The 24,238-nt window shown below is 40.4% G+C and overlaps 1 protein-coding gene across 1 annotated transcript; it reads left to right on the top strand.

Moving 5' to 3' along the window:
* Positions 1-4,427: 4,427 nt before the first annotated feature.
* tgm1l1 (transglutaminase 1 like 1) lies at positions 4,428-22,809 on the top strand. The gene is made up of 14 exons (XM_089008919.1): positions 4,428-4,534; positions 9,450-9,736; positions 9,820-10,011; positions 11,143-11,394; positions 14,040-14,158; positions 14,389-14,496; positions 14,577-14,754; positions 18,233-18,371; positions 19,328-19,520; positions 19,612-19,765; positions 21,112-21,396; positions 21,478-21,638; positions 21,718-21,854; positions 21,940-22,809. The coding sequence occupies exons 2-14, from the start codon at positions 9,451-9,453 to the stop codon at positions 22,082-22,084; spliced, it is 2,349 nt and encodes a 782-aa protein (XP_088865045.1). The 5' UTR covers positions 4,428-4,534; position 9,450; the 3' UTR covers positions 22,085-22,809.
* The last annotated feature ends 1,429 nt before the right edge of the window (positions 22,810-24,238 follow it).

The raw sequence follows: 24,238 nt of genomic DNA, 5'->3' as shown, positions 1-24,238 counted from the left end.
TTTGCCGTTAGATGGCAAAGTAGCAAGCTAGCAGTCTAGCTAAATAGATAGGTAGAGTCTTATTTATTTATTTATTTATTTAATCCAATTTATTGGATTGTGCCTCAACTATGTTTGTTTGAAGACACATAAAACAGGCTTAAATCAAGTTACCTGGGATCCATGGCAACAGGCTGAGCCGGAGACCGACTGCTTCATGTTTTCACTGGTGATGCGTTTCATTCCGGGGTCTGTTGTTTTCAGATTGCAGGTTCTGCTACTTCAACCTCGCAGTGGTCATGTGACCATAAATTGGATCCAGATGTTGTGTGTATTGACCTCATAGATGCCAAATTTTCTTAGGCAGCATTGTCGTTGTTTTAACTTGCATAAAACATTAAATATGCCAGGCTGCGCAACGCTTTGTAACATGGAAATTCTAAAGCCATGCTCATGCAATTAGTTTAACACAGCCATAATATTGCACTGGAATCAATCAACAAAGTCTCCGTGAATAGGGGAGTTGATCAGTTTCACGCTGAAACTGCTACACTCATTTTGGTTGATATTTTGCTGAGAAATTGTTTTTGCTGCGTTTTTTTTTCAATTTTCATGTTCTGAAAAACTATACTCCAGTACATTGTGATGAAACACCAGAGGTGGATGACACTGAAATGCACCGTTTAACATCCTTTTCTTTCCTTATCACCTTAAATTGCTCAATGTGTCGTTCATCCAAGAGGAGGCGAGTCACACAATTGAGGCAAAGAGCAGACTGGATGACAAAACCCAACGCTCACACACTGACCTCTTGTTTGTTTTCATCTCCACAGTAACCATGCAGCATGAATCAAGATGACTGAAAAGTGAATGAACAGCTCAAACAGTCACGTTTGGCACAGGTTCCACGAAAGCAAGCAGACGCGTTTCGTCGCCACACTGAAAATTACACCGCATTCTAAATGCCACTCAGTTCTGAATCAAATGACTCATGACCCACAGTGGGTCGTCATCATCTGTTCCCGCCAGTAATGGGAGTGGCGACAAACATCAGTTTGTGACGACTCATGCGAAACCCACCACAATGTCATAGTAAATCATGCCAAATATCCCCAGATGACAACACTATCTGGTTGATGAAACCGTGATTTCAATGATTTTTTTTTTATCTGATTTCCACCCACCAAAATTGCCAGCCGGAACCTATACCCCTCAAATGCCGAGGGAACCCAATTCACCACCCACCTTATGTTTCCATCCACGTACTCTACTCGCCAGAAGATGGAAATGTTTTGTAATAAGTCTCAGGAAAAAAAAACTTCCAAAAATAATTCAATGAATGAAAGCTTTGACTTATATACATGTATATAATAATAATAATACATTTATAATAATGGATATGCCAGTACTGTTATTGAATGGGAGGAATGTCGGAGCCATTCGACTGCCATCGCTGGACACCAAAGGGGCCATTGTGCTTTTTCGCGCCTGTAATGGGCAGCATCTTCACAGCCCCGCTTTGTTCAGTGGAAGGTCAGTGCTGTTGGACAGTCTGCGGCTGGATGGATGCATGGCTTGAGGAACCCGCGATAAGAAGAAAGGAGCGTCAGCGCAGAGCGCCGATGCGTATGTGGAACTGTTGCGGCTTGGAATTGAAGCAGATTTATGTGGGACAGGAGATGTGAGACAATCTCTTTTCGTCAATGGATGCTACAGCTGCGTGTTTGCTTTCAACATTTAGCTTGTAGTCGACGTGCACGTTCCACCATGATGTCCCTGATCCACTAGTGGAAAGACGCTTTGATCCTCTCCTCTTTCATCTAGAACTGCTTCATGTCATCACAAAGAGGGTACAGCAAGTCCTGAAGAATGAATGTCTCTCTGTGTCTTTGTTTTGTCATATTGCCTCTATGCTGTCATATTATTTGTTATTTAGTTTTTTTTTGTTCTTTTGACTTCAAGACGGCGCCCCGAGAGTGGCTGCCTTTCCAGCAGCTCATGTATTTTGTTTTTCTACTTTCATTCCTTTCATCACTTTGCTGCTGTGAAATGTGAATTTCTCCACTGTGAGACTAATAAAAGCAAATCCAATCCAATCCAATCCAATCCAAAAAGCGCCTTTCAACACTCTCGAGGACACTTTACAGTCAGAAGATATTTTTTCTGCGGGTGAGCAGTGGCACGCGATAGTGTGTGTGTGTGTGTGTGTGTGTGTGTGTGTGTGTGTGTGTGTGTGTGTGTGTATATATATATATATATATATATATATATATATATATATATATATATATATATATATATATATATATATATATATATACAGTAAAGTCTCGTTATATCGATATTCAAGGGAGTCCGAAAAAATATCGATATAACCGGGACTATCGATATATCCGACCCTGTTTGCATGTAATTTTCTCAGTGCGTGCATAGAAATAGTATCGATATAACCGGGACTATCGATATATCCGATATCGATATAACGAGACTTTACTGTATATATATATATATATATATATATATATATATATATATATATATATATATATATATATATATATATATATGTCTGTGTAAGCTCTCAGTCGTACAGGAGTGGTCCATCGATGAGAAGGTTTCTTCAGCCGTCATCTGTACAAAAGTGAAGGTTTCGGACGTTTCGCCTCCTATCCAAGTGGCTTCGTCAGCGAACTAAAGTCTGACTGGTCGTATCGGCCCCATTTATATATCCCTAATGTCCAGACCTGGTGGCGCCGGACACAGCTATGATAGGTCCCTACTCTCAGGTTGGGGGGGGGGGGGGGGGGGGGCGCGGGACCCCCCCCCTGTGGCCCCACTGATTGTTCCTACATTCCTGACTAACGATTGGCCTATTACACCCACTCCCCCCGGTATCACCTCATCAGCATAACGACCCTCATCAGCATTGCGAAAGTTGCCTAACCTGTTTTGCCTGAGCAGGCTATTGTATGAACGATCCAAATTGAACCTCACACCACCAGACCGGTTTAATGAAGGATTTTGTTGTTTTATAAGAATCGCCTCTTTCACCCCCCTTTCAAACCATCTATGTTCTTTCGCTAAGATTTTAACCTCATTGTCGTCAAATGAGTGGTTGCTAGCTTTTAGGTGCAAATGTACTGCCGACTGTGTGTGTGTATATATATATATATATACACACACACAGTGTCTGAAACTCATGACAAAAAGTTAGCGGACACCAGGGTAAACAACTCTGAAAAGTTGCCTACCCGGCCATTAAGTTGCCTGCCCAATTTTTCACAACTTTAAACACAATCAGACGACTAATCGCAAAAAAAACAATTGTTGCAAAGTGTTAAGGATTGATAATCAGAATATATAACAGAACAACACTTTTAAATTAAGTAATTGATTTAGCTACCACAAATGCTCCCTTGGTTAATTTGTCTTAAATATCATTTGCTGATGATTTTGCTCCAGTTGTCGTTTGTCCATACACTTCCCGGCAGGTTGCACAGTGCGTCATCTGCTGCAAGCCACGTAAACTCCTTTCCACGATGCTCTCAATGTACGTTTACGTTTCGGAGCGTCATAAATTTTGTTAACTTCTTTTGAGTCTCTCCTCTGGGGCTGAGGTTTTGGCTTGATTCCTAACCACTTATACATTTTTCTTGTGTTCTCTGTGCGTCGTCTTTTGAAAATGTTATGCAAAGGCACAACCTGATAACGCTCGGGAAAGTCCGGGCGCGAAGTTATTCAATGCAGGCTTCTGATTGGCTGCCGAGTATGTCAATTACCAAACGAACCGAACTTAAAAATTGCCAAGTGAACCGAAATTCCGATATTGCAAACCGAACGAATATTGTGAAATCGCACAACGCAAACGTTTATTTGAAAAAAAATCTTTCGTTTTTTTTTTTTTCCTGGAAAAAGTTGTCAGCCTCCCGGGCAGAGAGGTTCTGAAAGGTACACGCCTCGGGCATCCGGGCAGTCGTTATTTCAAACACTGATTAATACATTTTGTTTTTATTAGCAGCGGCAAAGGTCCTTTAGACAATTTGTGAAACAACCACTTTTTTGTGTGTGTTTCGGTGATTGCATCTTCACTCTGTTGCGGGGTTATAATTTGTGACCATATTGTACATGGTGGGGTTTACCTCAGTGTTTTTAAAGATGAATCAATATAGACAGACCGTAAAAACATCCGTACTTGGCTACCAAATTGCATGGAAGCAACCATGTACACTGCATATACAGTATAATGTTCAATGTTCCATTATTGTAGTTGTTACATCACCTGAATTGTCTCTCCCCCCAACTTTGTGCTCTTGTTTTACGCAATCTCCAACCAGTGCTGAGTGCTGGAAAGCAACAGCTTGCTGAGATTGGGAGAAACGTCAGCCCTTTGCAGTGGGGCGGAGTGTGTTGGAGTGGGTGTGTGACAGTTTAAAATCCCGTGCGATGCATTCTTGGACTGTCATGTTTTGTAGTCTCAGCAAGTAGTAGGAGAGAGAACAGTTCCTCAAAGTTTGAAGGGGATAAGAAGCAGACTCTTCAACCCTTAAGAGAGAAAGTAAGATTTTTATTTTCTTTTTTCTTCACTGATATTGTTCACGGCTAGATGAAAACCATAAATAACGGCTTCCTTTCCCACAAAAGAGGGGGAGGCCTTATAACCTTTGGTAGTTTACAGCGGGGTTCCCTGGAGAAAAGCTACAGAGATGAACGGAGAGCTTGAGCGCTACTGCAAAAGCTTACAGGCAGGCAAAATAAGGAAACAGTTATCCTGTTGTAGATTTCAAAGAGATTCAAACGTGAAGCTGAAGATCACAAGTGAGATGAATAATATTTGCTCTCCTCAGTTAGTAGTTGACAAACAAGAAGCCTCCACATGTTGAAAAAAATTCTGAAAATGGTGGTTACTGTTTTTTTTCTTTGTCAGATGATTAAGACTCGTCTTTGGTACCAGCTGACCCATTGTGCGGTGTCTAATAGGTTACACATGACACTCATCTTGCCCGATTGAGCGGAACGCATAACCTCACCGTTTTATCTTTTTGGGCTGGGAGGGGTCATTGGGGTGTTCTGTTAGTTAGATGAACAAAGAACAAGACGTGATCATACATAGAAAGACAGAAGCAGAGTTTTCGCCGCTTATCTCAGGGGGGCAGCCGGCATTCCAGTTGTGGTGCCTTGCCAACATAAACTCGCTGAGGAGAGAGGGAGTGGGCCCGCAGAGGCATCTGAAAGGAACAAGTGACTTGCATTCTAGTGATGGGCAGTGAAAAGGGCTACAATCTAATTTCAAGCTAGTTAAACACATTTAATGCCTCGCGGGTTCGGGAAGATGCTTTAAAACACATCATTTAGCGGGGCTCACGAGGTTTATGACATTATCTGATTAATGTAGCGGCGATCACATACATTTAAAGGACAACCGACACCAATTTTTGTTTCCTAACTGACATCAGAAAAACGTTTTCTAGCATCTAAAATACCCAAAACATGCAGGCTGATATTTTTAGTCAAATGCAAAACACCAATAAAAATGAGTTAGTGTCCCAAAACTACTTCAAAATGACGCCGGAAATGGCGAGTTTCAGAAGCTCTCGCCCCCTTGTTCGTGACATCACACGAGGACGTCATCGCCTTGCTGGAGAATCAAAACAATGGCTTCAGTTTCGGAGAAGATGCTTTCTTGTTACTCATCCAGTTATGAATATGATTCAAATAATTCTGAAGAGGAACGCATAAATGTTTGCAATCGATTAAAGAAGTCCTCCCGTATCAATGCGAGCCGTCAGGACTCCAATTTAGCGTCCCAGAAAATGCACAAGATGGCGCCCAAGCTCTGTTGGAAACGGGCTGATTTGTCTGCTGGGAATTTGTGTCAACTCGTATCAAATAGTAGTCTTGGTGTAACACACAACGATTCACCATCGTGTTATTTATGTGTTTTCCTTCTAATTTCACCATCACCACAGATCAACACGAAGTTTTCAGACCAAACAAAGTACCCAAAATGCATTGTGTGTCGCTTTCTCGGTCAGGGGCGTTCCAGACGTGACGTCATGTCAGGCATCGTCATCAACTCGAAAACAAGACTTCCTGAATATTCAGCGCAAGTCTTAAAAAGTAAAATATAGCTATACGCGGTGGAATCTTTGTAAAATACGCTCAGTAGAAGTCATTTGAAGTGATTTTACAAATTATGGACACAACTTGTCCGGATACGTCGGTTGTCCTTTAAGCGAGGCATGCGACCCGAAATGACTCTCATGCCAATGGAAAGCTGATGACTCATCGAAGATGCAATTGTTGATGTGCTTCCGACAGTAAAATACAGTAAAGTCTCGTTATATCGATATTCAAGAAATGTATTTACATTAATTGCTGTTATATGTAAAGAATGTCCGCTAAGGTTAAAATGACGAATTCTGACCCCATTTGCAAAAGGTTTGCTCACCCCTGTGCTTAACTCATTCACTGCCATTCACAAAGTTATCCGGAATTGAAAATAAGATGTTGAGCGCCATTCCTGAATTTGTTTGGTTTTTGTTTTTTCTTGTTTGGGTGCTGATAAAGCACTGGCCATCGCCCCTGGCAATGTTTTTTTTCTTTTCCACGAATGGCAGCATTTCCCTTTTTCCATGTTAGCGCTTTGTTCCAGCTCCAGTTGTTGCTAAAGCGCGATATAAACCAATATGTATGTATTGCATTGTATTTCGGACAGATGCCCTCATTTCAAATTCTTATAACTCCAGAAGGATATAGCTTAGGAATTCTTTTTTTCTGATGAAAGAAGAGTGACTAAGGTCTCTTCCGCTGCATTAAATGTTTATGTCGACCTAAAACTCAATATTCTGTTGCGCTTGGAATTCGAGTGACAATGACAAAAACCCTGGCACTGGAGTGGACACATTTTCGCACGTGTGGCAGTGAATGAGTTAATGAAATTCAAAAATGATTATTGGAGGCAAAAATCACAATATACGTATTTGTGATTTCTCTCCTCTTTCATCGAGAACTGCTTCATGTAACAAAGAGGGTACAGAAAGTGCTTAAGAATGAATGACTGTGTCTTTGTGTTGTCATATTATTTGTTATTTAGTTTTTTTTTTGTTCTTTTGACTTCAAGACGGCGCCGCGAGAGTGGCTGCCTTTCCAGCAGCTCATGTATTTTGTTTTTCTACTTTCATTCCTTTCATCACTTTGCTGCTGTGAAATGTAAATTTCTCCACTGCTAGACTAATAAAGGCAAGTCCAATCCAATCCAATTTAAAATTTTTAAAAAATCTCCAATGTCTTGCGGGAAAAAAACAAAACAAGGCCCTATTTGGTTCCTTGAACTACTGAAGTCAGCTGTGCCCACTCTCACAGTGATGCAGCCTTTCCTTTCACTTTTCTACTTATCGCCCGCCTCCGTCTAAAAGATACATAATTCAGAGCACAATAATGATGGCAGTTATGAAAAAAACAACTCATGAAAAGTGAAGTTGTCCAAAAGTTGTTTTAATCCATGTATTTTTAGTTTTAGCAGAAAAAATAACTGGCAGCAAAGTTTTCAAAGATGGCTGCATTTATGGATGGTTGTCTCAAGACAATGTTGTCCATACAGTTGACACCCGCCATTGTCTTCATAACAATGACTGTAAATGGTGATGATAAATATTTACAAAAGACGTATTTAATTTGGAAACAAGCAATTGTGCAAATTGTTATCTGACTAAGACATGAACTCAGGAAGTTAAATGTCACCCCCTCCCCCACCCCACATAGACAGAAACACACGTGAGCACACACCAAAGCAAAAACACACTTTGGAAACTTGAACAGATGTTCAACGGTAGCGGTGCGTGTAGAAACCACACCCAGGCATTTTCTGACCTCTGAACTATTCTGCATAACTTCACCATCGCTGACTTTCCTCCCAAATCGCAGTCTTGAGCCTGTTTGCAAATATTGAACAAGTAATAGTACATTAACTAGTGTTCATCAATCATTGTGAACATTCTGTCAGTTCATCTAAGGAGGAATGACAAAAATGTGTGTTTTTTTTTTTCCTTTGCCCTTTCTTACAAAATAATGTTTGCGCAATTAATGATCCAGCACTCTTGCACTTGCTCAATATTTTTGGGAAATATTACAAATAAATAAATAAAGCTTCAAGGCCGGGGTGTCAAATTCCTTTTTTACAGTAGGCCACATTATATTTGGATTTGGAGAACCCATTAAAATCTTTAATCCCCTCCACGTTACATATAGAGCACACAATAAATTAATGATTTTTTTTTGTGGTGTACTGTATAAGGCCCACCCAATAGCCTTGATTTTCTTCCAATGATCACCCTGCGCCTTATATCCAGGTGCACCTTATATGTGATGTAATGTTGAGCCACAACAGGTCTCGTAACTACTGGCAGAAGCCACTAACTCAATTTCCCCCTGTAGAAGAAGTAGTGCGTTACCCCAGCCTCTACTGTAGCGCCTTAATATGTGGTGTGCCTTATATTTGGGAAATCTTTCTACATTTTCATTCGTTGAAGGTGTGCTTTATAGTCCAGTGCGCCTTATATATGGAAAAGGTTTGACAATACACCATTCATTGGGGATGCGCCTTATACTCTGGTGCGCCTTATACATCAGAAAATACGGTAACAACTTTTCAAATCTGAAGTCAGGAATAATGACTGTTATTGTCGTTTACATTGGACAATTTGAAATGTTGGTTCGGACTTTAGCAAGCAACATGTCACTTGACATGCTTGATTTGCTTTCGCGGGCTGAATAAAAATGTTATGGGCCAGATTTGGCCCCCGGGCCTGGACTTTGGCACCTCTGCTTTAAGGCCTGTTCTGTCTGTATCTCCTATCCCAAAACAAAAAGAATTTCAGCAATGGCTACATAAAATGTAGGCCAACATGATTTGAGGGGATTTTAATCTGCAAATGTTTGCGGTTCATGATATTATGAAAATTGAGAGTTTATGCGTTTCGGATGATATTTACTAGTTATAAGTCATATACAGCTTGACATCCCACTTGGAGGGTAGCACACAACACCCGCATTGCGCACCGACAATATTTCTTTTTATAGAGCATTGCTTTTTCCTCCTGATTGTTTGCTTGAAATCCGATACTTCCACCACACGTGGAAAGTGTGGTGGAAGTATCGCTCTGCCTTTGCCTCCATCAAATGCACCACGTTTTGCATTCCACTACCTGTACCACACATCAGACCTAAAATCTAGTCTACGTTTTGGAACCAAATTTGCAGATGCGCTGTGAATATGGGGGAATGCCCAGTGAGGCAAATCAGGTTCACAAAATTCATAAACATAGTAAACTCTACTTTCTGTTCCCAAAACTTGGATGCCCAGAGAGGCATGGCAGGGCTCCAAAAACAACAATCTTAACAATCTCCTCACATTTGACTTTCTATTCTGATTCTTAACTGTCTTGACGGAATTATTATGGTGTTGTTGAAAGGATGCCAGGTGAGAGGCTGACCGTCAGACGCACATCTGATGTGGGGCGCTTTCCTGGTGCAGCCCCGCCCACCCGGGTGGAGTTGTCCATTCACAAGCCAGGGGAAAAAACGACAGAGGACACGGCTTGCCGCCGCTGGTTGAAGAAAATATGTCCATGCTGCTGTAAATGCCAGAATAGCAATACTTATGATGTCACTGATAAAGTGGAACTGGTAAAGCCGCCCGCCCCTTTTCCACAATTTGATGGGACAAAGCCAGAAAATGGAGAGTCAAAGGAAATGGAAGGTAATGCCCTTGAATGTTTAAAGTCAGGGATATGAACACACTGTTATCAAATATTTCAATTGTTTTCCATCTATCTTCCTCAGTCATGAAGTTGTCAGTGCGCTCTGTGGATCTGCTGAGCTCCAAGATGGGAACCAACAGACAGGAGCACCACACTGACCTGTACCACACAGAAGAGCTGATCATCCGCAGAGGACAGACGTTCCAAATCGAGCTGGAGCTCAACAGGCCCTTCAGTGCTGAAACCGACAAGCTGCATCTCGATCTCCGAACAGGTATGACCTACCTCACGGTAACAATGGACAGACGGGCAATATAAGATCTGGGGCATTCATCTTCTTGGAAACAGATCGGTATATGTATATCGTGAAGGTTTGCGTCATTTACGTTTCATTATGTTAAAGTATCACGGATACTGAGTGATGAAACGCATTTCGGTCCTCTGAAAGTAAAAGACCGAATTATGGCTCAGTGGTCATTTGGTGGCCAGCTTTTATATACGTAATAATAATAATACATTTAATTTCTAAGCGCCTTCCAAAACTCTAAAGGACACTTTACAGTCACTGATTGTTTTGTGCGGGTGAGCAGCGGCAGCCTTCACTCTACTTGGACTTTGGTCATTTCTATTATTTATTTTTTGCATTTTGTCTCAGCAGTTTTAATTTTGGAATAATTGGGTTCAGTTGGCTGGACATCTAACATTTATTTATTTATTTTTCATTTTATTTGTGTGTCTGTTTATTTATTTATACATCTGTGTATTTATTTGTTTGTTTTGGTTTTTTATTTTATTTATTATTTTATCTATTCATTCATTTATGTATGTATTTATTTACTTGTTTGTGTTTGTTTGCTCATTTGTGTTTATTTATTTACAGTATTTACTTGTTTATTTATTTATTTGTTTATTTCTGTGTTTATTTATTCATTTGTGTCTATTTATTTATTCATTTGTATTTAATTGTTTAATTATTTAGTTGTTTATGCATTTATGTATTATTGTATTTATTTATTCATTTACATATTTATTATTCATTTCTTCACTTGTTTGTGTATTTGTTTGTTTACTTATTTATTTGTGTGTTTATTTATTTCTTTACTAGTTATTTTTGTTTGTTTGTGTATTTATTTGCGTGTTTATTTCTTTACGAGTTATTTTCTTTGTTTGCTTATTTATTTGTTTGTTCATTTATTTATGTACTTTTTATTTAATTATTTGTTTATGTATTTATTTGTGCATGCATTATTTTTATTTATTCATATAATTACTTATTTACTTGTATACATGTATTCATTTTTTATGTATTAGTTTTATTTATTTATTTAGACATGTATTCATGTATTCATTTATTCCTTTTTTCATTTATTCATTCATTATATTTATTCATTCATTCATTTTGTAGGTCCGCTACCGCTGGTGTCCAAAGGGACTCATGTCATCATCCAACTGGTTGATACCTTGGACAACAAACGGTGGGGGGCTAAGATTGACGAGCAGAAAAACAACAACATTACGTTGTCTGTCAAGTCGACAGCCAATGCTGCAATTGGTCTTTATGGCCTGACGGTCACGACGAGCCCCTTGAAAAATGAAACTCCAAATACTTACACCTCTGACAAGAACATCATTATGCTCTTCAACCCTTGGTGTGCAGGTGAGATGGTGTCGGATTCAAAGTTGTGTCGTCTTTGCGTTTCATGCTCATATCCCACCAGAAGAATTTGCAAAACGATGTCTATCCTACTGAACACCATTTCCTCTTTCTTAAATAAGAGTCCCCCACCCAGTTTTGCCTCACCGGCCACAATGACCTCTCCATAAACTTTCACCGCAGAATCCTCCCCTCCGCCCAAACCTACTGCGAGTTTCTGTTCCAACATACTTTTCAGAAATATTCAATGAGGAGTGAACGGCGAGAATCTCAGCTGCCAAACACCTCCTGAAAGATGTCTCGCTTTACTCCACCCCTCACCACCCTTGCCCCACCCCACCCCACAATCACACTTCCCCTCTTTCTCTTAACTGTCCCACACGACTGGAAGTTCTTCCTTCCACTCCCCCCCCCCCCCACCATAAACATCATATTTTTACCACATATGTTTGTCTATCTTTGCCATGTTATGTTTTCCGTCCATTGTGGCAACAATACGAGAGAAGAGATGGGATAAAAATGCCACCCGTGCAGGATCAACATCCAACTCTGCCCCCGAGAAAACTGGGGCCCATGTTTGTGAACCATTTCCTGCCCTGATTGAAATTCTGCCGTTTTTAGTGAACAGGAATCACATTCTTGGGCGATTTAGTCACAGAAGAGGTGAATAGGGCAGGCTTTCTGGGTTTCTTTCACAGAAAGGGAGGAAGCCAAAATTGCGACTTCAAGGACAAACTCATGTGGATGACAAACCACTACTAGAACTACTACTACTACTACTACTACTACTACTAATAACTAATAATAATAATAACCCACATCAAAACTCACTTGTACTCTTTGGCATTTGAATCAGCATGATTCAGACTTGATCCAACAATGAAGTTGAATCATACGTCTCACTTGACAAATGTGAGTTTCAAAAGTAAATATATGTTGTTTTTTTTCCCCTTTGATGTACGTACGCCTTTGATTTTTTTAAATCTCTGATTATACAGTCCAATCTCATTATAACTTACCCCGAGGGACATAATGTATCTGTACATTTTAATGGTATAGTTGTTTGTTTCAATAAAATGGCCGCCAACGACAATGTATAAAACAATATGAACGTTCATTGATGTAAAAACATGAAAATATACAGGTGTATAAACAAGAGAATTACGAATGCATCGATATGAAGTTCCATTTATTTGACAAGATATAACACTTGTACCCTTTGGCGTGTGACTCAGCATGATTCAGACTTGATCTTAATTTTACCCACTGGTGCTTCCTACTATCTTTGTGACTGCTTGATTTCCTCTATACCAGGGGTCGGGAACCTTTTTGACTAAGAGAGCCATAAAAGTAAAATATTTAGAAATGTTTTTCAGCGAGAGCCACACGCACGCACGCGCGCACATACACACGCGCATGCGCGGCCACTTTTCAACAAAATATCAGAATGCATTATTTAAAATAACTTTGTGATAGTACTCACTATTAACATGAATGGTTTTCCGTTCCTCGTGTTTGGTAAAATTCCAGGAAAACGATCGAAATGAAATTCAATTTGCCGGTCCAGAGGCGAAGTTACTGCTAGCTGGCCTGCACACGGCTCATAAGCTTCCACATTTGCTATCTGCAATCTACTTCTCGCAGAAGTATGTCGATGCTAACGTTAACATCGGGGCTTGTTAAAATGTCACTGACATTCGACTGTTTCCTCCATCGATGGTATTGTTTCATTGCAAATTAGAATCAGAACATTTTCTCTCCTCTAATGCTCCGGTGCATTCACGCTGAAGTGCACAAGTTGGGCTCATTTAAAGGGGCGTTTACCTATTTCAACATGACGGCCACTATCATCCAATCAACATGGCGCTTTCGGCCATTCTGGGTCAGTGTCATCCAATCAAAATTGCGCTTTCCGCCAACTGCAGCCCCAACGGGAAATGAACGATGAAAAAAACGACAATGTGTATTATAATATGTAATATTTATCGGCGAGCCATATGCAATCATCAAAAGAGCCATATATGGCTCGCGAGCCATAGGTTCCCGACCCCTGCTCTATACGATAGCTGTCCATGTTAAGCGCTTTGTTATACCTTCACCTGTCGTTAAAGCGCTATAAATCAACATGTATTGTATTGTAATAATAATAACAACAATAATACCAAGAATCAGTATAATAATCTCAATAATCATCATACTAAGAAGAATCATTATACTAATCATCATCATAAGAATATTACCATAACAATCATAGTAAGCATAATAATATGCGTTTATACTGTATTTTGACACTTTGCACTATGTATTTTTTAATGAAACTGTTTTTGTGCAGTTGGACATTCCAGTCTTTTGACATTTTTTTTTGTGCATAGAATACATTGTTTTATCTTTTGACGCCCGCCCCCTTTCATTTTTCAGAATCAGAAACAGAAAACCTTTATTCGTTCCACAATGCTGCTGTAGATTGCACATTTCGCCATTGTGGGACTATTAAAGGCTTTCTGATTCTGATGAATAATGATAACCATAGTAATCATAATAATCACAATAATTATCATAATTGTAATAAGCAGAATCATCATCATCATGGTCATCACCATCACCACCAAAGGGAACGTAATAAATGTTCAAATGGCGGTCTCTTTCAGAGGACACAGTGTTCCTGGATGATGAAGAGGAGAGGAAGGAGTATGTGTTGAATGACACTGGAAGAATTTATTATGGAACCGAGAAGCAAATCGGAGCTCGCACGTGGAATTTTGGTCAAGTAAGGACTCTTTGAATAGTCCAACATTGTGGTCACGTTTGTCAAAATGGCTGAAAAGTGTGAAAATAGAAATGACAGTGATCCTGTTTTGTGGGTGACATCCTTTTGTGCCCACCATTTTTTTAACACGAGACAAATAAATGTTGGTCTTATGAAGGTGCATTTATAAAACGACTCATCTGCAACATGCTTTGGCGAAACAAAAAATGGTTTATGTCTCTTCGCTGTAGTTTCAAGAGGGAATCTTAGAAGCCTGTCTTTTCGTTTTGGAGAAGAGTGACATGCCCCCATCTGGCCGAGGGGATCCTGTAAATGTTGTCAGGGTCCTATCAGCCATGGTAAGGGCTCATAATCATTGACACCGACTTGAAGATCATGTGCGTATTTGGGATACATGAGTAACCTATAATTTCTCCAGATAAATGCTCAAGATGATTATGGAGTTTTAATCGGAAAATGGTCTGGGAATTACTCTGATGGAGTGTCTCCGGCTGCATGGAGCAGCAGTGTGGAGATTCTGAGAAAATACCACTCCTCCAATGGAATGCCCGTGCCGTATGGTCAATGTTGGGTCTTCTCAGGAGTCACAACATCAGGTGAGCGTGGGAGCAAATAGAAAGGATGTGTGAAACCATTTTTCTTGTGCGCTGACAGGGCTGACCGCAGAGGTGGCAGATTTGCCGTCCTCCGACTAAGCTTTTTTTTGTTCCTGCTGAGACTGGGAAATTTCGAAGACTCCCACACCTCCTCTCACATGCATTCAGTGGGCCCCAATTACCTCCCCCACCTTCATGTCCAGATTGCTTAGTGAATCGGCGAAATCTGATTTGACCATGACTTCATCCAAAGCGTACCGTAGCTTCCTACTGCAGTGGTTCTTGGCCGTTTTCCTTTGCACCCCATTCAATTCACCAATCAGTTCTCGCACCCACTTCCAGAATTGATGAGAAGCAATATTGATATCATAATACCCAAGTAACAAAACCATCATATATTTAATTATTTATTTACATAACTGAGCATTGAAAGCTACAGAAAATACAAATAATAAATACCGTACTTCCCGGTGTATAAGGTGCACCGGAGTATAAGGTCCATCCCGAAGGAATGGTGTATTTTCTAACTTTTTCCATCTATATGGCGCACCGGACTATAAGACATACCTTCAATGATTGAAAAAAGTTTGCCAAATATAATACAGAAGTACAGTGAGACCTCAACTTACGAACTTAATTGGTTCCCAGACAGAGTGTGTAAGGCGAAAAGTGTGTATCTCAAAAAAAAAATCCCATAGGAAACCATTAAAATGGGAATAATCCGTTCCCGGGTTTCCATAAAATATACTTTTCAAGTAAATAAGCCTTAAAACTACACACAACATACCTTATTCTATGTATAATAAATGTGCTATTGTATTGTAATGAAAGAAATACACTGCATTGTATCATAAAGTCACTTTATTTACATTTGTGATGGTCATTTATGGCTTGATGGAATGGCGTTGGAGGTTGAAGGTCAAAGGGAATTGCTGTTTGGAAAGAGAGGCGCATTACATGACGACTGTAATTAAATAAATTAACTGTGCTGTAAAATAAAGTTTTATTTACCTTTTTGATGGTCGTTGATGGCTTATTGAAGGAGAGTCACCTTCCATAAGGACTGTTGGTAACTTAACCTCTGGTGCTGTTCGGTCGTGTGCTTCCGCCGAAGATCACTCCGCCAGCCGTGGTGGGTGTGTATTACGAAAATAGTGCTTATTATAAGGTTTAATTTTCATAAATTTGACGTTTGTAAGACAAAAAGTTTGTAAGTTGAGGTGTTTGTAAGTTGAGGTCTCACTGTATATCAACGTTTTCCATATATAAGGCACACCACATCAATGAATGCGAAAAGTTTTCCAAATATCATAACAGTCATTATTCCTGACTTCAGATTGGAAAAGTAGTTACTATATTTTCTGATGTATAAGGTGCACCGGAGTATAAGGCGCACTCCCAATGAATGGTGTATTTTCACAAATGTTTTCATCTATAAGGCACACCAGACTACAAGGCGCACCTTCAATGAATGAAAAATGTTTTCCAAATATAATAGATACATATATAAAAGTTTCCCATATATAAGGCACATCACATTATAAGGCGCTACAATAAAAGTTGGGGTTACGCACAACTTCTACAGGGGGGGTGAAATGGAGTCGGTGGCTGTTGACAGTAGTTGCCAGATCTGTTGTGGCTCAATATTACTTCATACATAAGGTGGACCTGCCTATAAGGCGCCGGGTCATCTTTTGAAGAAAATCAAGGCTTTTGTGTACGCCTTGTACACTGGAAAATAGGGTAAATAAATAATATTATATACAGTATACTAAATAATTATTATAATAATAATTGGTTTAAGTTGACATCTATAAGGCTTAATTAGCATTATCCCTAATGGCAATGAACACAATGACTTCTTGATTTCCAGAATTTTTCACCTTTTTCGATTACCCGACCATTATCCCCCAAAAAAGTTTACATTTCCCCCCCAGGGTATCCTCGCACCCTATAGGAAGCATCCTCACACACCTGGTTAAGAACCACTGTCCTACAGTATCCGTGTGCATGTACCACAAAACTAATTAACACAAAGTGCTGAAGAATGAATGACTCTGTGTCTTTGTGTTGTCATATTACAGTAAAGTCTCGTTATATCGATATTCAAGGGAGTCCAAAAAAATATCGATATAACCGGGACTATCGATATATCCGACCCTGTTTGCATGTAATTTTCTCCGTGCGTGCATAGAAATAGTATCGATATAACCGGGACTATCGATATATCCGATATCGATATAACGAGACTTTACTGTATTTGTTATTTAGTTTTTTTGTTTGTTTTTTACTTTATGTTACTTCTGGGTTGAGTGAACGCTGACGCGTGTGGCTGCCACTGCTCATCCGCAGAAAATATATCCTGTGACTGTAAAGTGTCCTTGAGAGTTTTGAAAGGCTCTTATAAATGCAGTGTATTATTATTATTATTATTATTATTATTATTATTATTATTATTATTATAACCAGCTAACTAACCAACTAAATAGATGAATGAATGAATGAATGAATGAATGAATGAATGAATGAATGAATGAATGAATGAATTTAGATTTGCAAAGAAGACCACACTTGGATTCTCTCGTTACTCATTCCTGCAGCAATATTGCCAATCAAGTGATGTTTTTCAGGGTCTTTGACATTCTAGAATTTTGTAACATCACTTACAAGTTAACTTCAGGAATATCCACCATGGCGCTGTACACTGTTTTGTTCACTCGGGCTGCAAACTTCACTGTGTGTGTGGGCGCATCCAAATAATAGCCATGCACGCAGCTGACCTAAGCACTGATAGCCATAATTCATTTCCATCCAAAATACTTGACACTGACATTCCTGTCATAGCTTCTACTTTGAGTGCTCATACAGCAACACGTGTCACTTTCACTCAAGCACCAGAGTCAAGTGCAGTACAATTATGCAAATGTCACCCTCGTAGAAATATGCAAATTGTGCTAAAAAACTGGACTCAAATTTGAAGATTCAAACCAACCCTCAAATTCTTTTTTAGTCATTCACTGCGAGACATGTGCAAAAATGTATCCACTCCAGTGTCAGGGTTTTTGTCATTGTCACTTGAATTCCAGAACCCACAGAATATTGAGTTTTAGGACTACAGAAACATTCAATGCAGCATAAGAAACTCTTCTTTCATCAGAAAAAAAGAGCTAAATCCTAAAGTTGGGTCTGGAGTTATATGAGCTTGAAAATGGGGGCAGCTGTCCAAAATACAATACAATGTAGCTGAAGCTGGAACAAAGTGCTAACATGAAAAAAAAGGAAATGCTTCCCCTTTGTGGAAGGGTAAAAACATTGCCAAAGTCAATGGCCAGCGCCTTATTGGCACCCAAACAAGAAAAAACTAAACCCGAACAAATTCGGGAATGGAGCTCTACGTCATATTTTCAATTCCAGAATAAATTCGTGAATGGCAGTGAATGAGTTAACAACTAAATCCCTGTCTTTTTTATCTTCACAGTTCTCCGTTGTCTGGGTATACCTGCTCGCAGCGTGACCAACTTCGAGTCCGCTCATGACACTGACGTATCCCTCACGACGGATGTTTATTTTGATGAGCATATGGAGCCAATCGACTACCTCAATAGCGATTCTATCTGGCAAGTATTGGCCAACAAAAATTATGCAGTTATATTCAAACATATATAACACATATTTAAAAACTATTTTCGGACAGGTAATCAATCTCAAACGGGAAAGAACACAATTTTCCTCAGAAAAAAAAATAACAACCAAGGTAGTGCATGTACAGCAGGGGTGTCAAACTCATTTTTTGCCGCAGGCCACATTATCGTTACGGTTTCCTCTCAAGGGCCGTTATGAATTTGGGAAGCCATTAGAATGTTTCATCCCTTCCACATACAGTATTACATATACAGCGCACAACAAATTAACTCATTCACTGCCATTCCCAAATTTATTTGGGAATTGAAAAGCATGACATAGAGCGCCATTCCCGAATTTGTTTTTTTCTTGCAGGGGGGCGACGATAAAGCGCTGGTCAGACCTCTGGCAATGTTTTTCCCTCTCACGAGGGGGCAGAATTTGGCTTATGTACAGCCGCCACCATTTCATTGCAGATAACTCCAGACCCATATCACTCCAGCTCTGGAGTGGACACATTTTTGCACATCGTCTGGCAGTGAATGAGTTAATGAATAACTCAGTTTTAAATTTGAAGTAAAGGATAATGGCTGTTTTTGTGACATACATTTGACAATTTAAAATTTTGGTTCGGACTTTAGCAAGCATCATGGCACTTTACATGCTTGATTTGCTTTCGCGGGCCGAATAAAATGATGTGGCAGCCAATTTTCAGAATCAGAATCAGAATACCCGTCCCGCAATGGGGAAATTTGGTCCACAGCCTTAGAAAACAAGATATTCTGACATGTCAACTGTATACTGTGCAAATGTAGATGTAGATGTAGAAAACCGTTCTATAAACAAGACTGTACATAGTGCAGAATCAAGAGATTTTGGCCCCGGCCGGGCCTTGACTTTGACACCTGTGATGTATAGAATGATTATTTACATGAAAGCTGTTGCTATTTAGGAATTTCCATGTATGGAATGATTGCTGGATGGCCAGGCCAGACTTGCCCCACGGTCACGGGGGTTGGCAAGCTGTTGACTCCACCCCCCAGGAGACAAGCCAAGGGACCTTCCGCTGCGGCCCCGCCTCTGTCACCGCCATCCGCTCTGGCCAAGTCTACCTCAAACACGACACGCCGTTTGTTTTTGCAGAGGTGGGCCTTAGTTTTCCGTAGAGTCCATCAGCTCTATAAAAGGCGAGTCCAACCGCCTTCCCTGACGATTGGACTGTTCCTGCTTTATTAGGTCAACAGTGACAAGATCTACTGGCAAAGGAATCTCGATGGAACATTCAGCCAGATACGTAGTCAGAAGAAGGCCGTTGGCCACTCCATTAGCACAAAAGCAGTGGGCTCCGATGAGCGTGCTGACATCACACATTTATATAAACATCAAGAAGGTACCAGTGCCTGTATTGTTTTGCTCATGGTGCTATGCTCATCATGCATCATTATCACATCATTATCACTTCACAACAGTGGTGGACCGTCAGGGCCTGCAAGGCCTTCTCTACTGGACTAAAAATATCTGAATCACAGACTGATGTGAATTATATTTTGGCCATGAATTCTTATTAACTCATTCACTAGATACGTAATGTATCCACTCCAGTACCAGGGGTTTTGTCATGGTCACTCGAATTCCAGGACACACAGAATATTGAGTTTTAGGACGACATAAACATTCAATGCAGCGTATGAAACTTTATACTCTATTCTTTCATCAGAAAAAAAAACCAGTTAATTCCTAAATTATATGGATCTGGAGTTATATGAGCTTGAAATGAGGCTGGGTGTCCAAAATACAACGCAATACATACATATTGGTTTATATAGTGCTTTAACAACAGCTGAAGCTGTAAAAAAGCACTAACATGAGCAAAATGCAAATGGTGCTCCCTCGTGGGAGGAAAACATTGCCAGAGGTCTGACCAGCGCTTTATCGGCAATCTAGAAAAACCAAGACCCAAACAAATTTGGGAATGGCGCTTCATGTCATATTTTCAATTCACGAATAAATTCAGAGAATGGCAGTAAATGAGTAAAATAATTCCAACTTGTCTTTCAGTTTCCTTTCATTGCTTTTTCCTTGTTGTGCCGTTCCCAGATCTGTGTTTTCGTATTTACGCATATAACCTATCGCATTTGAGCCATTATTTGTCACCAGGGTTAGAAATCTACCTGGACGCCTTCGCAAACAATTTTGTGGGCCCTGGAGCATGAGATGATTGTGGATAAAACTGTTGCTTTCACCCAGGGGTGTCCAAAGTCGGTCCTCGAGGGCCGCTGTCCTGCCTGTTTTCCAGCTCTCCCAGGAGCAACACACCTGATTCAAATGATCAGCTCATCAGCCACCTCTGAAGCAGCATCAAAATGGTCCTGATGATTTGAATCAGGTGCGTTGCTCCTGGGAGAGCTGGAAAACAGGCAGGACGGCGGCCCTCGAGGACCGACTTTGGACACCCCTGCTTTAACCAATCAGATGGTGACTCCAATGCCTTCTCACATGCCTTATTTCTTGGCTAACGGTGCCCTCTAGTGGACTTGTACTAAATCACACCACACTTTTTATATGAGTCCCAACTGTAGCTGCAGTAATGGTTTTCTAGTCATAAAATATTTCTTAAGGGTTGGATTGATTAAGATGTAGCACTGATGTACCGAAGGCCTAGGTGTGTAATGCACAGCTCGCCACGACTCCATAATCCGCTGACTCATTCCCATGTCTTCTTTGGGGGGGGTCCAGGTTCAGAGGAGGAACGTATCGCCGTAGAGACCGCCTGTCGTTTCGGCAGCAAGCCAGATATCTACTCCTCGCCCATAGCAGAGGACGTCCACGTTGAAGTGAGGATGGAGGGAGAGGGTCCCAGAATGGGGGCCGACGCCCGGTTGAGCATCGTGGTGAAGAACTTGAGTTCTCAGCCCCGGAAAACTACACTGCACAGTCAAGTGGCTGTCATGTACTACACTGGTGTCGTCAAGGGCACCATCAAGAAGGAGCAGTTGCCAGTGGAGCTTTTGCCGAATGAAGGTTGGTTTTCAGTAAAAAATGACTCACTCGCCAGGCTCATCGACGTACAAGACGCGATTGTTTTCCAACATCTTCACACAGAACGCACCATCGAGTGGGTTTTGCCATATCAGCAATACCAGAACCAGCTGGTGGATCAGGCAGCACTGATGCTGACAATATCCGGAAGAGTCAACGAGACCAAGCAGGTGTTAGCCAACCAGACGTGCTTCAGGCTCCTGACACCTGATCTCAACATCACGGTGGGCTTTTCACTCCGCTTTATGATGTGAATATTCGTTTATTTACATCCGTAAGAATTCGGAAAATGATGCTTGGCAGCCTTTAGGAAAAGCTGTGGTTGGTCACGAAATGGCAGCCAAGATCACGTTCACCAACCCACTGCCGAGGATGCTGAATGGCGTGGTCTTCAGAGTTGAAGGCCTGGGCCTGCAGAAAGGCCATGAAGTCTTTGTGGGGTAGGATCGCCGATATAATTCAAACACGTACTTCCTGCTCGCCATCCATTTCCTCGACGCTTGACTTGTCACTCATTTGCCTCAGTGACGTGAGCGGTCACTCCACCGTGACGCTGACGGAACATTTCGTCCCGAGTCAACCCGGACCCAGGAAACTGGTGGCGTCTCTCGACTGCAAACAGCTGACGCAAGTGCACGGGGTGGCCGACATTGTTGTTCTGGAACATTGAGAGGCAGCCCACCGCGTCGCTTCTCGTTATATTCTTCACCAACGCCTATGAAATAGGAAATCAATATGAAGTATTCTGTTCATTTGTGCAGCTGCAAAAAAGGCATAAATGATCATGATCAATGATATTTTTTTAGGATGGTCAAAAATATCTTTTCACTCTGACAAAAAGCTTACATTTTTAATTCGCTTTTCTACTGTATGTTTGTAACTTATATAAGCATGTGAAACGTGGTCTCACACAAAATGAACCTCACAGGGGGACGCTAAGAGAGCGAAGAAGGTTTGGATGCACTGTAATTTCCCATAGTTTACAGATATCGATACTTTTTTTTATCACATAAATCATAACTACTGTTGGGGTAATTCGCTATACGAACATCTTTAAACCCATTGACTACACGAAGGGCCCCACCACAATTCCCTCTTATGCTTTCATTCACAAAATAACGATTCTCCTGTTTGTTAAAGAATCTTGCTCCAAAGGGAATAATGCACAATAACTATTGTTTGCAAGCTATTTTATCCGGCGTTACCACGTGTTTTTGCTTTTTTCACGATTGTATTTATGTTCTCGTATACACTAACAATGAAGTAAGCGCAATACTGTATCATATTGATAAGTACCGTAATAAGAATGGAACACACTGACGCTTTTTGCACTTAACAGTCATTCAACCTCACCAAACATCATGATAAAATGTGAAGAAACTTGTTTCATGACCATTTTACTATTTATTATTATTATTATTATTATTATTATTATTATTATTATTATTATTATTATTATTATTATTATTGTATGATGATAAAACTACACCTGGACACTAAATGGTTGAGTGGCGTTCTTGTTTTCATTCACCATCGGGGTAAGCTCATAATTCCATAAATACATAAGTGACTTCAGGGAGAAACAAAATGATAACTTGCACTACTGCCATGTCCATCATGCAGCTGGAGTGAAGGGTGTTTCCCCCCCGGCAGGCACACCTGTGCTTCGTCATCACATGGAGCTCGTTGGTTATTGACTGACTCCTCTGGATTGTTGATTTTGCTCGCTGGTGAGTTTCAAGTGTTATTTTATTGATCTCACAAAGTCATTGTCGCTCTCGTTTCACCGTTTGGAAATATTTTGTTATTTTACTGTTGCTCTTGATTGCTGTTGTGGTATTGACATTTCATTTTGCAATCTATGGTGAAGCGGATCTATGGTGCAATCTATGGTGAAGACAATCCACTGAGTTTAAACTGCTTCAATCCGCTGTACAGTGAGACCTCGGCTAACAAACGCTTTAGCTTACGAACTTTTCACCTTACGAACATTAAATTTGCAAGAATATAATCTTTGCATACAAACTAGTTTTCGGCAAACGAACCGAACCACACGGATCTCAGAAGTGTGTTTTAAGCACGAGCATAATTAAAGGTCAACCGACATCTCTGGACAAGTTGTGTCAATAATTTGTAAAATCACTTGAAATGACTTCTACTGAGCATATTTTACAAAGATTCCACCGCATATAATATGAATATTCAAGAAGTCTTGTTTTTGAGTTGGTGACGATACCTACCGTGACGTCACGATAGGTATCGTCACTGACCGAGAAAGCGACGCACAATGCATTTTGGGTACTTTGTTTGGTCTGAAAACTTCATGTTGATCTGTGTTTATGGCGAAATTAGAAGGAAAACACATAAATAATGCGATGGTGAATGGTTGTTTGTTGCACCAAGACTACTATTTGATACTAGTTGACACAAATTCCCAGCAGACAAATCAGCCCATTTCCAATGGAGCTTGGGCGCCATCTTGTGCATTTTATGGGACGCTACATTGCAGTCAAGACGCCTCAAAATGAAACGGAAGGACTTCTTTAATCGATTGCAAACATTAATGCTTTCCTCTTCAGAACTATTTGAATCATATTCATAACTGGATGAGTGACAAGAAAGCATCTTCTCCGAATCTGAAGCCTTTTTTTTATTCTAGAGTAAGGCAAGACGTCCTGGCGTGACGACACGAACAAGGGGGCAGGACCATCTGAAACTCGCCACTTCCGGGGTCATTTTGAAGTAGTTTTGGGACACTAAGTCATTTTTATTGGTGTTTTTCATTTAACTAAAATTATCAGCCTGTGTGTTTTGGGTATTTTAG

This window comes from Hippocampus bargibanti, linkage group LG11 (assembly GCF_051943395.1).
Source record: "Hippocampus bargibanti isolate YZ-2025 linkage group LG11, ASM5194339v1, whole genome shotgun sequence".
NCBI classification, from domain to species: domain Eukaryota; kingdom Metazoa; phylum Chordata; class Actinopteri; order Syngnathiformes; family Syngnathidae; genus Hippocampus; species Hippocampus bargibanti.
This window is presented reverse-complemented; position numbering and strand designations above follow the sequence as displayed.